The sequence below is a fragment of the Phalaenopsis equestris genome, unplaced genomic scaffold (assembly GCF_001263595.1).
Source record: "Phalaenopsis equestris unplaced genomic scaffold, ASM126359v1 Scaffold000030, whole genome shotgun sequence".
Lineage (NCBI taxonomy): Eukaryota > Viridiplantae > Streptophyta > Magnoliopsida > Asparagales > Orchidaceae > Phalaenopsis > Phalaenopsis equestris.
Window position 1 is genome coordinate 970,858 of NW_018164472.1, and position 17,499 is coordinate 988,356.

General features: G+C 33.0%; 1 protein-coding gene across 1 annotated transcript; it reads right to left on the reverse strand.

The window, feature by feature from the left end:
- Nucleotides 1-153: 153 nt before the first annotated feature.
- Nucleotides 154-12,792, reverse strand: LOC110018694 (mRNA turnover protein 4 homolog). The gene is made up of 8 exons (XM_020716098.1): nt 12,529-12,792; nt 12,266-12,431; nt 12,097-12,187; nt 11,960-12,018; nt 7,449-7,509; nt 2,785-2,875; nt 2,349-2,425; nt 154-496 (listed from the first exon to the last, which is right to left on the reverse strand). The coding sequence occupies exons 1-8, from the start codon at nt 12,554-12,556 to the stop codon at nt 380-382; spliced, it is 690 nt and encodes a 229-aa protein (XP_020571757.1). The 5' UTR covers nt 12,557-12,792; the 3' UTR covers nt 154-379.
- Nucleotides 12,793-17,499: the final 4,707 nt, after the last annotated feature.

Sequence of the window (17,499 nt, forward strand, 5' to 3'; positions counted from 1 at the left end):
CTAAAAATTATAAAGGGATCCATCCAATCATGATAATAATAAAAGAAAAAATTCCATCCTTGCTCCACACAACACTTGCACTGCATTCATCCACAACAATCTTTACAATATCTAACGAGGCTTCCTACACAACACAAGCAAGTCAATAAATCATCAAAACATGTATATTTATGTCCTTATAAGCTATTAATAAAGTAAATATGACATATTTCCTGATCAATACCGAGCAAAATTAATGAAAATTTCATACTAAAATAGCTAGAACGCCCTCCTACAAGCCAGAATTTTGGCATGACAATAAAGTTATGAAAAAACAAAATTGCAGCCAAGGGCCTCGGTGAAACACTGGCAAATTTGGTAGTAAATTTAGGTACAATGTTCAGGAAGACTCGTTATCTGAGAGTTTCAATGCTTCTCTGTAAACTTCAAAATCATCAGAGCTCCATCTGCAAACAAGCTGGAGATGGAATGTGGCCATTTTGATCCCAAGCAAACGCTGCAAATCAGATTCATTCATTTTCTTTGAATCAACCAAAAATAAAGGAAAATTTAATATAAAAATATAACTCCATTAGAACATATGTTTCAATTCATGATAACTAATTTTACAGAAAATCATGATTTTCATACAGAAAAGTTACATGTGCAAGCAAGAGTAGAGAAGCAAATTGAAAATTTGATGGATGCATAACAAATTAATAATGGCCTACTTGGAATCATTTTTATTTTTAGTTTTGATTTTTAAAGCAAACCAATTTCTTTTGCAAATATACAAAATAGTTTTCAGATTATTTGAAATATTGTTAAAAACAACTACTAATAAAAATATAATATATTTATTTTAATATATCAAACCTATTTTATTTCAAATCAAAACAGGAATAAAATAAAGTAAAAAGGAAAGATATTTACAAACATAACACAATTATGAAGTATTTTCCTATCTAACGCATCCTCGAGACGTGAATTCTAATTTCAAGTCAGAAGAGCTTAACCAATATTTAGAGGAGCAAAAAATATAGAATATATATAATTAAAGTAGAATTTAAATATAAAATGACTATATTATATATAATCATGTACAGCTTTTTTCAAACCTAAAAAGGTGAGAGTAACTCCAACCTAACCTTGATTCCACCAGTTCCCATTGGCCCTGTGGCCGGATTATGGAGAGGCTGAGCATAACCCTTGCTCTCCAAAATTTTGGATAGTATAGTTATCTATAGTATAGAATCCATGGTTTTAAAAACCGTGAACCAGCGGGTGGTTTGGTTCGGGCTGGCTTAATAACCGCCCCTACATTGAACCGGATTGAACCGGCAAAAACCGGCTAGTTTGACCAGAAATTGTATTTTTTAATACTTAAGGGGCGTTGGAAAGAAAAGGCGAGCTTTGCATAGGGAGTTTCCAATTGAGAGGAGTTTCCAATGGAAAGAAAAGGCATTGGAAAGTAGAAACCAGCAGGTAATAAATAGAGTTTGTTGGAAGAAATAATTACTACACCTCAATGCCACATGGCGGATTTAAGGATGGGGAAGAGCAGCCAACATATCTTCGAAAGGTTTTACCCCTAGATTTTGATAATATTTTTTTTTATTCATCACATATATTTTTTTTATATTATCATAATGCGATTTTTATACCTCATACATAATTTTTTTTAAAATTTTAAAATAATTTTCTAAAATTTATTATGGTGTTTATTATTTAAATATTGATATATTTATTTAATATTTTAATAATCAATTTTTTAAAAAATATATCACTTATCTCATATTTAAATAAATTTATAATTCATTACGTCATCCGGTCCAACCTCTGGTTCAATCCCGATCAAACCAGTGAACCTTGAACATTTCCTTCTTCTGGTTTGATTTTCAATCTGATTTTCACAACTTTGATAGAATCTATGCCCATAAAACATTTTGTGTGGTCGTTGGTATGAAACCTGCACTCTTTCTCAATTTAAGAAAAATCTTTTATTATCCCCATCTCACTTTAAATCCTAACTCTATCACCCCCACCCCCAAGCAAGACAAACATAAGATAACAAAAATCTAAGGGAATTTTACATACATGTCACAAACTTCTTCTGTTTTTACATATCTAGCACCCAAACTTCAATATTTACACCTATAACTATTGGTGTCATAAATCAAAACATGAAAGGTGTACTTCACTTTTAAAAGTTAATAATAGTAGTATTTTTAATCTGAAAATTCGAGTAATACGCATGTAAATATGGAAGTTTAGACATGAGATATGTAAATACATAATGATGGTGTGGTATGCATGCAAATTCCCCAACTATTAATATAGAGTTATTGATATGTAGGCCATTGACATACCAGTATACGAGCTGATTCAGGAGACAGATGCTGCCCTCCTTCACACACAACGTAGTCAGAAACCAATTCAATAACTCCTGCAAAATGATTAATTATCAGCACTTCAGCTTTAAGAAATGAAAAACTTGTACAGTCAAAAGAAAGTCTTGTAAAAAACTATGAAAATTTATATACATAAAGTAATTCCTTTGTATTTACATATTTAACACCTAAAGTTTGATATTTACATTCATAACACTTCAGTGTCATGAACGTATGCATGAAAGGTATACTTCACTTTTAAAAAGTTATTAGTAGCGGTATTTTTTATGTGATAATAAAGATTAGAGTGTTATGTACGTAAATATAAAAATTTTAGGTGTTATATATGTAAATGCATAAGAATTGTGTGGTATGTATGTAAATGCCTCAAATAATAATAATAATAAAGCAGGACCTTTGTTCAAGCGAACTGGCAAGCCTAATTTTCTGAGAAATGGTTCCATTTCATGGGTGAACTCTTCCAAAGGACCCTCTTTCAGCTCAACCTGAAAGGAACAAAGAAATAAATCAATAAATCAATATGCAGCACCGCAGAAATTAACAAAAAGATGAAAAATTACATGAAGAACACAGATGTTTTAAAAACATTATCTGCAATAAACAACCTTTTTCTTCACATAGTCATGTCGATGAACACTAAGTTAATGGGGCATTTGCACATACTCAATTCTTATGCACTTGAAAATCTAACACCTAATTTTTGTTTTTTTTACATTTATGCCGCCCAAATCTTTCATATCACATCAAAAATATCACTTTTTCTAAATTAAAAAAAAGGAATTACACCCTTTCATGCATAGAAAATGTGGTATATACATAAAAATTGAAGTAGAGGTGCTAGCTATGTAAATAGATAGGGATTAAGTGTTATGTATGTATGTAAATCTTCCAAAATTAATAATAGCAGTAACCACAAATGAATACTAACAATTTTAGTTCTTTGATGAAGAAGCTCAAGTTGAAAACCATAATATATCTCTCCACTTATATTAAACATGACGTACAGTATAAAAGTGTCTCAGTCCGAACGACGATAGAAAAAAAGGCAAAACAATGAGCACGTGTCATTGTGATACGCAAGCACGTACGAGGGCCCAAATACAGCGCAAAAATCTCAACCATTGAGACTGATAGAAGATTTCAAAAAATAATTAAAAAAAAAAACTAATTTAGAGAGCAAAAGTAAAAAATAGAGAAAAAACTAAAAGAGGTCCACGATGAAATATTAGAATTTTTACCAGAGCTGCTCACTGAGTGAATAAGTGTTTGACAAAAACAAATCTTTAAAGTATCTAAATATTATGCTCAACATTATGATAAACACAAGAGTAGAGATATATCGAGTTCGATTTGAGTGTATAAAATCCTTTAAATTTGCATACAATGGAAACAAGAAGAGTGTTAAAATTATCCCCGGACTTTTTTTTTGGAGGGTCAGAGTTCATAAAAGTGTCAATTTAATCCCCAAATTCATTACATATAGGTTGAAAGTCGCAACGGAGACTATTTTAGACCAAATTATAAGAGTGGACTAATTTGTATTTGACACCTCTATAAACTCTAGGATTAAAGTGACCAAATAAATAATCCGGGGACTTCTTTGGCACTTTACTCCAATAGAAACTGTTTACAAAATCTACAACTTCACCTTAGTTGTCCTGGTTCACTGATCTTTTCTCCTTTAATTGCATAATTTTCATTAAGTTAAGTGCAAAAGCTCAAGGAAGGTTAGAATTACCACTAAAACTGCTAGAGGCGAGGGGATATAGCATTACCCATCCACCAACACCCGGAATAAAAAAAAAATTCCATGTTTACTGCATTTAATTGTGGGTTTGGAATCCTAGCTTAAATATCTCAGAATAATTCTTCTTCATGCTTACGTAATCACTGTTGTAGTTATCTTGTTGATTATATAAACTACGTGACTAAACCTTTTACTTGTCAAAAATCATCTTTTTTACACCCAATAATCCGATTTAACACAAACTCTTTCGGCTTGACACAATAAAGCAAGCACAGAATGTAATGCTTATTTTAAAATTCATGAGATTAATCAATTAGGAACTCTATTTTTTTTATAAATGTGTAAACGTTGGTGTAAATTGATAAATTAAAAAGTTTACCAGTCAAAACAACCTTTCTCATATTATCACCCTTTAGAAATATTCACTTGTCATAATAGAGGAAATTAGGCATCATTTCTTAAAGATTAGTGAAAATTTAAAATGATGAAAAAGCTAAATGAACGAGAAAACCCTCCATGGTAATGCTCGGTAAATTATCTTCTGCAATAATCATGAGTGGGAAACAAAAGAATTTTTTTACCAAAATCATCTTATCAGTGAAGGCATGAGGAAATGAAGGGAAGAGATTGGAAAATACTAGCAATACAATAACCCGTGGAACGTTCAAAATTTAATCTTCGCCAGCCATTACAAACCCATAAGAAGAATATATAAAAAAATAAAAAATAAAAAATAAAAAAAATTCAAAATATGATAAATTGGTGATGCCCATAATTATCACATTTTGTTTCATTGCATGCAAACTTAAATGTCAGGATTCACTCTGAGAACATGGAATGTGCTTCCAATACATCCCAAAATAGGCGCTTCCAATACATCCCTTTCCTGGTTGGCTCAACTTTAATGCTGATAGTGCTCTTCTTCACTCCTACATGGGCGGAATCGGTGTGATAGTTAGGAATCAGCAAGGTGACATTATTTTGGTGGCAGGCCATCCAATTGATCATGGGGATAGCACCTTTGTGGAACTTCAGGCGATCCGATCAATCAAGACTTATGTGGACCCTTGGATGTTTGAGGTCAAGGGTATTATCATTGAAATTGACAATCATAATATTATTGCTTCTTTGCAACAAATGATGTGTGTCAACATTAAGAGTTCTCTTTTTTGGCTTCTTTTAAGCAAGTCCTCTTCAAACATTTTGATAGGAAAAAAGAATTTAGCTGCTCATACTTGTGCAAAAAAGGTCATACATGTTTCTTTTTGTGATGGTAATGTTGATAGTTCACATTTTCTTTTTCCTTTTGTCGATTTTGACCGGGCCCATATTTTGTCAGGCTAGTTTTCTTTATTTTGTTTTTTGTAATCTTTTTTGTTAGTAATGCAATTTGCACTAAAAAAAGGGCTTGATAAGGAGATTCAATTCAATCTAATTTCAAATGAATTTAAAAAAAAAAATCTGAAAGGAAATAGAAAGGAAAGAGACCTTACACACGACTTTTCTATGGAAACAAACAAAATATTAAAACATTTGTAACAATATTCCTTCCACAACAATTCAATCAGGCATTCATTTGCATATCGAACGTCCAAAGATAGAAAAGGAGAATCATTGAATTGAGCCAGAAAGATCACAACAGCAGCAGCAACAACAAGCCTATATCCCACTAAGTGGGTTGGCGACAGGAATCCTTTTCTCCATTGTGTTTTATTGAGTGTGATATTTTCATTTAATTCTAATAAATTAAGATCATATTTTATACAACATGCCCGGTTTTTTAGATCTACCTTTGCCTTTTTTGCTAAGAAGTCGAATATAAAACATCCACTCTCCGAACCGAATCATCAGATGGTCGAGATTTAATGTGACCAATCCATCTAAGACGACTCTGTCTAATTTTATTTGTCATTGGAGCTATACCAGCCCTTTCACGAATATAATCGTTTCACATTTTGTCTCTAAGTGTAAAGCCGCTCATCCACCTAAGTGTTCTCATCTCAACGACATGTAACTTAGTTTTAAGCTTTTCTTTTATAGGCCAACATTTTGCATTGCAGGTCTCACCACCATCTTATAAATATTACTTTTAAGTCTAAGCGGTACTTTTCTATCACATTATAGGCCCGATGCATTCCTCTACTTCAACCATCCAGCATGAATTCCACTAATAACATCCCCATCCGAATAAGGAACTTCAAAGGAAAAAAAAAATCTGAAAATATAATATTCATGGAATCAGCAAGAGAAAAAAAGTGTTGATAGTTGGATATTTACCGCGCCAAGTAGCTGAAAAAAATAAAAGGGGCATTTACCTATACACCACACAATTCTTATGTATTTACATATCTAACACCAAAACTTCAATATTTACATACAAAAAACACTAATCTTTAATATCATGTCAAAAACACCACTTATTAACTTTTTAAAAGTGAAGTACATCTTTTATGCATAGGTTCATGAGACCAAATGTTATAAATGTAGATATGAAAGTTTAAGTATTAGATATGTAAATGCAAAACAATTGTGTGGTATTTATGCAAATTTCCCAACATAGAAATTTACCACAATCCCGAAAGGTTGATTTCACTTGATAGGCAAGCAACATTGGAGAAAGTCTGTAAAATTGCTTGCCGAATTTCACCCTACTAAGAACAAGAAATATTCAAGACTTCAAATATGAGCCATCTTCAACATGGGAAAAAAGATACAGTTTAGAAGGTTACATGTTTAATTCTAATTTTCGTTAAGAATAGCTTTTATAACTTTTTTTCCTATGGGATATTTTTGCTATGTTGTGTTGTTGTTTTGGGGTGCGTATGTCCATTTAAAGCCACAGCCTCTTAAATTTGCCCATAAGTTTTTGGAAATAGATTTCAAAATTTATCCTGATTTTGAGAAGAATTTCCAGACATTGAAGAGGCGAGAAAAGGAGATGGTAGTGTAGTATCAAACTAAGCCAGCATTGATTGCCAAATATCCAATAACATTATATTTGATCTACCAGTTTGGTTGAAGCAGTCTAGCAGCAAGAAATCCAAAACGCCGAATCACAAGAAAATGATTTAGCACAGAATCAACAAACCAATTTCGAGAGGAATTCTTCTGAAAGTCTGCTTCTTGAAGTAGCTATTTTTTATCAAAATATCTTGTAATCTTAATCTCATTATTTGATCGGAGTCAATTAGTTTCTTAAGATTATAAACAAATATCTCTTGGTGTCATCTTCTAGGGATGAGTATGAAAAAGAATCAAATCTCGACTATAAATAAGAGCCATTTGAAACTAAAGTAATAATAAAATGAAACCTTTTCAGTAGCAATGCTTCCTGCCCTAGCAAAGTCATGCTCTTCAAATTGTTTAAACAACCTGCAAAGGACAACAAAAAGTAATAATCAACAAGGAACGCAAATTGTAGCAAATGTGAAATTCGAAAGGGAAATTTATGTAGCACACAATTTATGGATTTACATATCTCGTACTGATATTTACATATTTACACACATAGCACTTTGGTACTTTAAACCTATGCATGAAAAGGTGTATTTGGCTTTTAAAAGGTGGTAATGATGAGTGTTGTGTAAATATGAAAGTTTACGTGTGGGCTATGTAAATAGATAAGAATTATGTGCTGCGTATGTAAATGCCCCAATTCAAGGATATATTTATGGCGGAATTTCAGCGCAACCTATATGAAACATTTACAAAACAGCTTACCAGCACATTTTAACAAAAACATACACTATCTCAAAAAATTCAATCATAGCAAATAACATCAATGAGAACAAAAGAAAACCGAATAAAAGAACTTCTTAGGCTTTCTAAATTGGAAATTACAACACCATAGACCCTTAAAAAAGTATAATAATTTGTCATAGTACACCCTATGAATTATTTATCCAATATTCTACAACCTTTCCAAACTATTATTAATTACAGTATCCAGACCATGGAATTTACAGATTAATTAACAATTTTCTTTTAAAGGTTAAACAAACATCTAAGAGAAACATTTAAGCCTCTTTATAAAAAGCCTCGCTCTAGTGAAACATCAAAAAAAAAAAGCTAACTACTAAAATTGCATATGAAATTCAAAAAAGGAATAACTAGCAAGAATTGAAGACAAGTGCAGTAAAAAAGATAAAATAAATTCGAAGCCAATTCAAATTCTATTTCAGTTCAAAAGTAAGGTATAAAACAAAATACGAAATAAGCCTAAAATGTCCTAAAAATTGGTCTAGAAATCCTTATCAACTTCCTTGCAAGAAAAATTTTCTATCTAAATCATATTAATATTAAAAAGAAAGTTGTTTGATATTTCAAAATGGTATATTCATTTTAATATTTGCTTATCCATTTCATTCTATTCCTATATAATCCACATGTTTAATAAAATTAAGATGTACATCACTTAGTCCAACTACAACACTTAAAGTAGGACTAGGCGCAAAGCAAATATGGATCAATAAAATTATAGGTAAGAAACAATGAAACACTAACAAACAGTAGGCAGCAGAAAAGGCAAGGTTTGGTACCACTCAGGGCAACCATAGAACGTGAAATATTCCAAAAAATGGAGTATAATATGTCATTAGCCTACTTTTCCTTCTAGGAAAAAGATACTGAAATAGTCCTCACAACCACCTCCAATAACACTTCCAAGAGAATATAATCAAATCCATTAGGTAATCTACAAAATCTCTACAGTTGTTATAACAGGTGCTCCTTCATCAACCCAATTGATTTAATCCAGTCATAGAAACTAATTCTTCAATGTTTAGTGCGAAAAAAGAAAATATACCTTATGATTGAGAATCTAAAACAGCATGGGCACCAAAGGTGTTACTTCTAAGATTCTTGTGGCCTCCAGATTAAAATAATCAGACTTTAAATTTGATAAATTTCACTTAAACCATGTTAAAGAAAATATTTTGATTATTAGTATGGCTAATTTTATAGTTAGCAATTATCAAACTTCCTGCTAAAACATATGTTGTTATGCCGTATCATGACTTAATGATGCAAAGTAAGCTCTTAGTCTTGCTAGAACTTCTAGCTCCTCGCATGATTTAATGATACATAGTAAGCTCTTAGTCTTACAAGGATTTTTAGCTCCTCACATGATTTAATATTCATAAATGCCTATTAGTTTTGTTCTTGCTTTGTTCTCACTTATTTAAAGATGCTTAATTATATTGCTTAAACAAATTTTGACTTATCATGGCATGCAAATTAAATTCAGCATAATTTATAATCATGTAATCTTACTAATTTTTTGTTTGATTCTCATATACCTCTGTTTTTTTTTTTTTTTGGGGGGGGGGGGGGCGCGGCGGGCGGTGGACCAAGTGATGCACATTCATTGTAAACAAACTTATGCAACTTGGTTTGACCACAGAAACCCTTTCCAATGGCCTATGATTATGATTGATATAAGAACTTCTTCAGAGTAATTAGAGATGTGGTTGGAAATAACCAGTCCTTGTAGTTCAATTCTATATTTATATATAGCTTTTGATCTTAAAGCTCAAATATAGAATTTCAATTCATGCTTTATTTCTAAATCATTTTTAATTGGTATCAATTTTTGAATACACGATTATATTTTATCCTTGAATTCCAAAATTAATTTGTATAAAAGAATAGGAGGAATTATTGATTCATAAACCCATTTGACTCATATGCAAGTTAAAAATAATTGAATGAAAAGAAAAATTTTGTATAGTGTCATGTAATGTTTTGCAAAATTTTCTACTTCAAGTAATTTATTTTCCAGTGATCATCAAGATGAATATTGGTTTCACGAGGCTTACTTGGAAGTTAATCGCTTATAGGAAGAGCCAAGAAGAGAATTATGAATACTCAAGTAAAGATTTACAAATCCGAAGCTTATGTATATTAGTGTATGTATCTTTGATTGTCATTATAAATCAATTGAGCGTGTATTATCAAAGCTCTTAGAGATAATAGCGCAAGTAAAATTGATTATATTTATTCAAAATATAGATTTGAGTTTAATGTTTAATTAATAATTCTTGGGGTTTTTACATACCTACCACCTAAAACATATCAATTTACATTCTCAACACCCAAACTTAAATATTTACAAATTAAAAACCCCAAACATCCCATTACCCCAAAACAAACACTCTCCGTTACACCTTACCCTCGACTCTGTCTCCAACCTGTTCACCCTTACTGTCGTCTTCTTTGGTTATCAAAATTTTGGCTTTTTGTTCGTTTACTCAGCAGAGAGATGTATCATGAGGTTTTCTTTGAGATCAATTCTTGAAGTCTGCTACAGAAGCGGAACCGTCTCAAGTAACCACCCCAAGCACAACAATAGATACGCCAGCAAGCTGCACAACTAGTGATATTTCCTACTTTCTTTCTTCTCAACCTCTGCATATAAAATTTTACAAGACTCGAAAAAAATTTTCCACTGCCAATTCCAGATACACCAAAACTGCTAATGCTCCAAAACAAAAGAAAAATATGCAGATCTTCTCAGCTACAGGAGGCATAACATTCACATTAAGTTTCACCCGCGAGCACTTCCATAGTGCATCCATATAGAGTTTCATCAAATCCGGCAACGGAAAAAAATAAAAAATCGTACCATTTAAAATCGAATCAAAGGCAACACATAATAAATAGCCAAAGACAACCTGTAGATGGCAAGGGTAAGGTGTAACAGAGAATGTTTATTTTGGTGTACGGGGAAGTTTGGGGTGGGGTGGTTAATATGGAAAGTTTAGGTGTTAAGGATGTAAATTGATGTGTTTTAGGTGGTACGTATGTAAAAACCCCATAATTTTTTGGAAATCGATTGAGTTAATTTTTAATTTATGTGATTAATTCCCTTATTATTGCAAATATTACTTATAATTATAAAACTATTTTAAGGAACTTACTTGCAAGCATTTTTTTAAGTATTTGGACTTAGTTAGAACTCTATTATATAAATAAATTATAAATTAATTTGTAATTTAGCTTCCTAGTATTATTGGACGTGTCATTCGATTAGCATGCCACCGCTAAGTGGTAGGGATTAAGTTTCATTGTTTCACGACTTGTCACTAATTATTGGATCAATGATAATCATTTTGTGGGTTGAACTTAATTTAGCAATTAATAGTTACTTTAACTGATAGTTGGAAATCTATTTGGTTAACTTGGGTTAACATTTGGAAAAAATTTTTGGATATTTTAAATTTTATTGTAGTTAATTGAGTATATAAATATTACACAAATTTTGATAGAGAATTTGGTGGATCTAAGAATTGGAGAGCTTTCATTATTGGAGAAGAGTACTGTTCATATAGCCAATCCATCCTTAAGGAATTCGATCGTGCTGATATCCTTCCTCATTCAATCTTGATGATTATTGTGAAGTTTTTCCATTTTTTTTTTATCTTCAATTTAGTATATTAGAGATTGATTGTAAAATTTATTATAATCATAGTCATTCAATTCACTCTAAAGTGCCGGAGTCTTTGGTTTGATATTTTACATTTCATTAGTCTTTGGGTTTAATTACACCATCAAGTTTATGTGTTTAGGCTTTAGATGCTGTAGAAATAGAAATAGCAATATCTCTACTGAATAATTCACTTATTACTAAAGATCAAAGAACAAATAACTTGCATAGCTAGAGACAGTATTTAAATTACCATTCAATATGTAAGAACTGGTAGCAAATTACAGAAAGGTAAATTTCCTGAGAAGGGTGTAGAGCAAAAAAATGAGCAAGTTTTACAGTAATAAGTTCAAAACGCAAGCACAAACATCCAGAGATTATCAAGCACCGAACAAATACCTCTCAACCTCCTCCTTTGAAAGCTTAGTACAAAAAAGTCCAGAATCACCTCGAAGGAACTGTTAAAAATAAAATAGAATATAAGTCCAGAACAAATACTAAAAACCTTTAGGCTCAAGAACAGGATTTTGCCACACCTTTGCAAGCTTGTGAATGCCAGGCTTAACCTCATCAGCTGCTGATCGGCCCAAAGAAACCTGCATGACTTTGTTGGATCCAAGAAAAAATCTGCCAAAATACCACATCAGCCTACAAGTATGCAATGAGTTCCAGAACGATTAACACATAGATATGTGAAGTTTGAACCTGCTGCTCGGCTTGAGCTGCTCCCTGAGCTCCTTCAACTTCTGATTCCTCATATTCTCAAAAGTAAACACATAAGCGGAGTTATAATCCTCCAGAGCTTGTCTTACAGAATTCACGATGACTTCCTTGTGATCTCTTCCCTTCTTCTTGGTCTTAGAAAGAGTCACTGCATGCGTTTAAAACAGTGGTGAATTGTTTCGGGTTTTCTGGGGTTTAAGTAGCGATTGATCGGGGAAAAAAGGGCGATTTCTATGAGAACTCACCGGGACGGTTGCGCTTTGACTTAGGCATCTTGACAATGTGGTAATTGAATGGTCTCCAAGGAGATCGCCGGAGCTAAAGCTGCTCAAACCGCCGCCCGCTCGATTGAATCTCCGGCTTTCGGAGAGGATGAAGATACGAGATGGATAAACCCTCGGTCGGAGAAAGAGAAGCCGTTAGATCTATTTGAGTTAATCTTAGCCGTGGATTTTAGGGCACCGAGGTACTCTCTACCGTTGGATTGAAATTTGGCTCGAAAATCAAAGAGAACGGGTTAATCATATATGTGCACTTGTATATATCAACATCAATATATCAATATTTATATATTAATTTTCAAAATTTGATTTTAAGGCTTTACGCAAAGTGAAGTAGGAATTTGGAAGATGGTTGTGGGCTTGTTTGGAAAATGGTTATGGGTTGTTTAGTTGCTTGCATTAATAGGTGTAATTCGAATCAAATGTATTACATTTTCAAATATAGGTGTTTCATAGTATAAAAATGAAATGCATGTAAGATTTTTGTAAATCTAGAATTTATTTGTTAGTTAAAGATTAGGCATATTTGAAATTTGTCATATTTTATCAATCTCCATGTATTTCACAAAAGTTATCTCTGCATTCATCATGGGGTGCAATCGACCACGATCATCAGAGTTTGTTGTCGCCTATCAACTGTTGGCCACTTGTCATCATCCATTGTTGACGTCGATTGCTACTCGTCTTCATCTGACTGGCATCATTGACTGATGAGTGTCAACCACTGCTCATTGATCATCGTCATTGTCTTTATCGTCAAAGGCCGCACACCACTAACGCCATCGTCGCATATGGGTTTACATTGATTTCATTTCACTTTAAAATAAAGATACAAAAATGAACTTTTGTGTTTAATTTACACATTAAAAGGTTCTAAAGCATTTCAAATACATTATATTTAAATTATAATGCATTCTTTTTTTACTTTGATGTGCGCTAGTAAACTCGTGGTTGTATAGTAGTGAATTGTTATCTTAATGTTATGCGACAATCCAGCACACACTCAGAGGAAATAAGATAATCAATAGGGATACCAAAAGTTCTTACTTAAAAACCCAAAAAGGAAAAAAAATCACGAGCTTTGTCTGGTTGAAATATTTCACTAAAAAGTACAACCCTTTGTCTCACAAACAGAAACAAATTACACAGTTTCTTTGATTAGAACTCATGTACATAAAAAAAAAGTTCACATATGGAAGGGTGTTGGAGGCGGAGGTATAAATGGAAGCGGAAGCAACGATGGCGACCTGAAGCCGAAGCGGCTACAGCTGGAAGCGGAAGCAACGATGGCGACGACAACAAGGAGCAAAGGCCACTACGACGACGGCCAGAAGTAGAGGAGGCAACGGCGGGATAGGTGGCGGCGATGACAGGAATTGGTTGAAGGTGGTGGTGACTAGAAACGACGGTGACAGCAACGACAACTAACGTTTACCTTTAGTGGCGACCGAAGTTGGCCAAAGACAGCGACCCGAGGTGGCGGTAACTAGAAATGGCAACGATGGCTAGTAAGCGTTAAAACTGCTGTGCAGGATGTTGTGTTGCAGCTCCCAATTTTGTAAGCTATGATCCTCCGCACGCCAATGTTCTATGTCCCCTCACATGAGGGGGATAGAGTTTTATTTATAGAGTTAAGTTGCAAATAAAGAAATAATCCATATCGCGCTTGATCAGACGATCCACAGAAATCTGTTTGATCGGTGACATTTGATGAACATTTGAGTGCATTAATGACACTGAAATTGAGCAACATCGGGCTCATTAGATTTTTCTCATCGAGATACTCGATTTAATTGTAAGTTTGCCAGAATTGAAGATCATTTGATTATGCAAAGTATGTCTGAAAATTTTTTATTATGTTTTAAGCGTATATTCAATTCTCACTTGGACTCAAATTATATAATTTTTTATGTCATTTTTTTTCAACTCACTGAGCTACTTTATCGAAATCAGTGTAGGCAATTGTTAACTTAATATTTTGAGCTTCCGACAGTACCAAATCCTAATATGCATTAAGATCCGCCTATGATCAATATAATTTTTTTTTTTGGAAATGTAATCATGTATCAATGATCTGACTTATGTCATTTATGATTGATAAAAGTGTCTGCACTGATCTCAAAGTGATCTAGCAGTCCAGATGAAGACTGCCCCTTGTCTGGAGTTTGTGGGGCCTGCCTAAGCAAATGAGGCCAGAAGACGCTCCGATAATTCAAGCACAAGTCATTCGATCGAATATAATAAAAATTAGCATCCGAGCCAGCAAACACAAAAAAAACACTTGATGTAATCGACCACCTTTCCCATTAGAGCCGATTCAAAGAAAGATTCAGTTCCTCAAAGTACCTCCGACCATCTCAAAAAAAACTCTTCCCGAAGAATCGAAGGTAATCAAATAAACCGCCCGAAGACTGTCGAGGAAGAAACCCATAATAATAAAATATCAAAAATACCCCTATACAAACACCTTCCAAAGATCTATTGTCTATAGAAGAAATATTCTATAAATACATATTTATTAATGCTCATTATTATTATTATTATTTCTCTATTTTTTATTATTTTATGTTATATTTTCAGATGTGATTCATGAATAATCCAGCATAGGAAAGAGAAAAACATGACGTGGTCTCTTTGTCCTCTTTGGATGATAAGCCGACCAAACTGCAGGAAGAGCTGGCGTGTAAGAAATTAGAGAATCTGCCAACCGGAATCGAACAAAAACCTGATTGGTTCGGTTGGCACCATGTGGATTTCATTCAGATTCCTACTTTTTATGTTGGATATTAGTTTTACGGCTTATAAATTTTTAGAATAAATTAAAATTTAACGTCAGCCGTCGCGCGTGCACTTATGCAGTCGTCAACCATCATCGACCACCGTCAATCACCGCCGACTGTTGTCAATCACCGCCGACCACCACCGACCGGACCCTGCCAATCACTATCACTCGTCAGCAGTCGTCTTTGTAACTTAGAAAACCTAGTAACTCTTTCTTGCTTACGGGATAAGTTGTTGCAACTGTAATCGTCTCGGTCAGTCCCCGTGATTTTCCATTTCTCGTTTTTCAACATAAAAATTTCTGGTGTCATTATTAGTTGCTCTTTTTACTGAGCATGTGTTGAATCTTCACACCACGCTAAGACGATAATTTACTATTTTAATGCCGTAAATTTTCTAGCACTCATCACTATTTAATTTTATATAAATGTTAAGTTAGTGATGTAGATTCTGAAATTAAAATCTTTGTTTAAAAATATTTTAATATTTATTGAAATTATTATAAAAATCTCATAGAGTGAATACAAACAAGTGTTTGGAATGATTGAATGCTGACATTTTATAATTTAAACAGCAAAATTTGGGTGTTATAAATGTAAAAATGTAAATTTTATATGTTAGATGTTTATATACATAAGAAATTGGTGGTATGGATGTAAATACCTCTATATTTAAGAGAAACATTATATTTGTATACTCCAAATATATATTTGAATTACAAATATTTTTATTTTTCTTATATTTGAGCAAATCAAAATAGAAAATAAAAAATAAGATAAAATTTAATTAATTTTTAATATTATATTAATCTAAAAACAAAAAAAAAATGCAATAACTAACAAGCTTGAAAGCTCATAATTTCTATTGTCCTCACTAAGCCCTTCAGTTGAGTTTAGAAAAAAACAGCAAATTAGTGATTTAATTAAGATTTAACCCATAATTAAGGAAGAATCAAACTTCTATAATCTACATGATTACAAGATAATTTAATGATAAAACCTTCATATCATACATAATTATATATATATTTTTTTCTTTTTTAGGAAATGCGGGAAGGAGAGCGAGTGCTAGCTCTACTCCCATGATTCAAACCTTATTTTCAGCCACAATGGGGCTTCACTTAATAGGTCATTCTGCTCAATGCCAACGCTTAGCGAATCATTGATCTGCAGCATTGAAATTCACCAAACTCATAGAAACCGCAGGCTTCTCGCCCATTCGCAAGCCCCCTATGGCATCATCCTCAGATTCCTCCTTTTGCCGCCAACGAAATTTACGAAGATAGACGTAGAAGAGAAGACATAAGAGAAAAATAGTAAACATCGATACGATCACAGACAACATGATCTCTCCATGAATAGTGTATCCTTTGTCTTGAGTCTGTCTGACAGCATCCGGTGAAGCCGAGTCAGAGATCGCGGTGTTCATTGGAATAGGGAAGAAAGGGGAAAAAAAAAGTTTGAAAGGGAAGAACTATATTGCTATAATTCCCTCATTCTCCTCTCTATTTTTTTCTCTTTATATAACCCATGGGAGCATTTCCTCAAGCACAAAAATTGCAAGATTTCATTGATCCCAAAAAAAAAGGGAGGTCAATGATTGGTTTATAGAAGGGCCCACTCTTTCATGTTCAGAGGTTGACAGCTAAATATTCTTTGTGATGTATTATTGTACTCAATTTACATTTTTAGTAATAAAATTAATGGAAAAAGGCTGCAATAGTTTTCATGATTGATGGCATGAGTTTGCTATAAATTGGTCTGTCATGGCTGCAATAATACCATGTTTTGGCATTTTAGTGCAAAAAATGAAAATGAAAAACCTAATTTTACAGGACAGTTAAATTATGAAAGATTTACAAACATACCTTTTAATTCATATGTACTTACATGTTCGAGATCCAGGCTTACATACGTTCGAGCGAATGTATGTCGACGGTATAGATGTGCACAAGAAAAAGTATCGTGAGCTCGTTGCATCCACATCGTTAATGGTACATATTATGAACGTATGTAATATTTACTCATGTGCATCAGATTTGAAATTTGGTAGAGGGTATGAAATATCAACGGTTAAGAATGCAAGAGTGAAGAGTACATAATTCATAATATTTGGCCACATTCCCTATCATATATATATAACTCACCGGGACGG

Excerpts from the sequence above, each read along its gene's own strand:
- LOC110018694 (XM_020716098.1), bottom strand. The coding sequence starts at position 12,556 with ATGCCTAAGTCAAAGCGCAACCGTCCCG. Across the intron at positions 12,432-12,528 it reads GTCAAAGCGCAACCGTCCCG|TGACTCTTTCTAAGACCAAG; the intron begins GTGAGTTCTCAT and ends AAACGCATGCAG. Across the intron at positions 7,510-11,959 it reads TCAAAGGAGGAGGTTGAGAG|GTTGTTTAAACAATTTGAAG; the intron begins GTATTTGTTCGG and ends TGTCCTTTGCAG.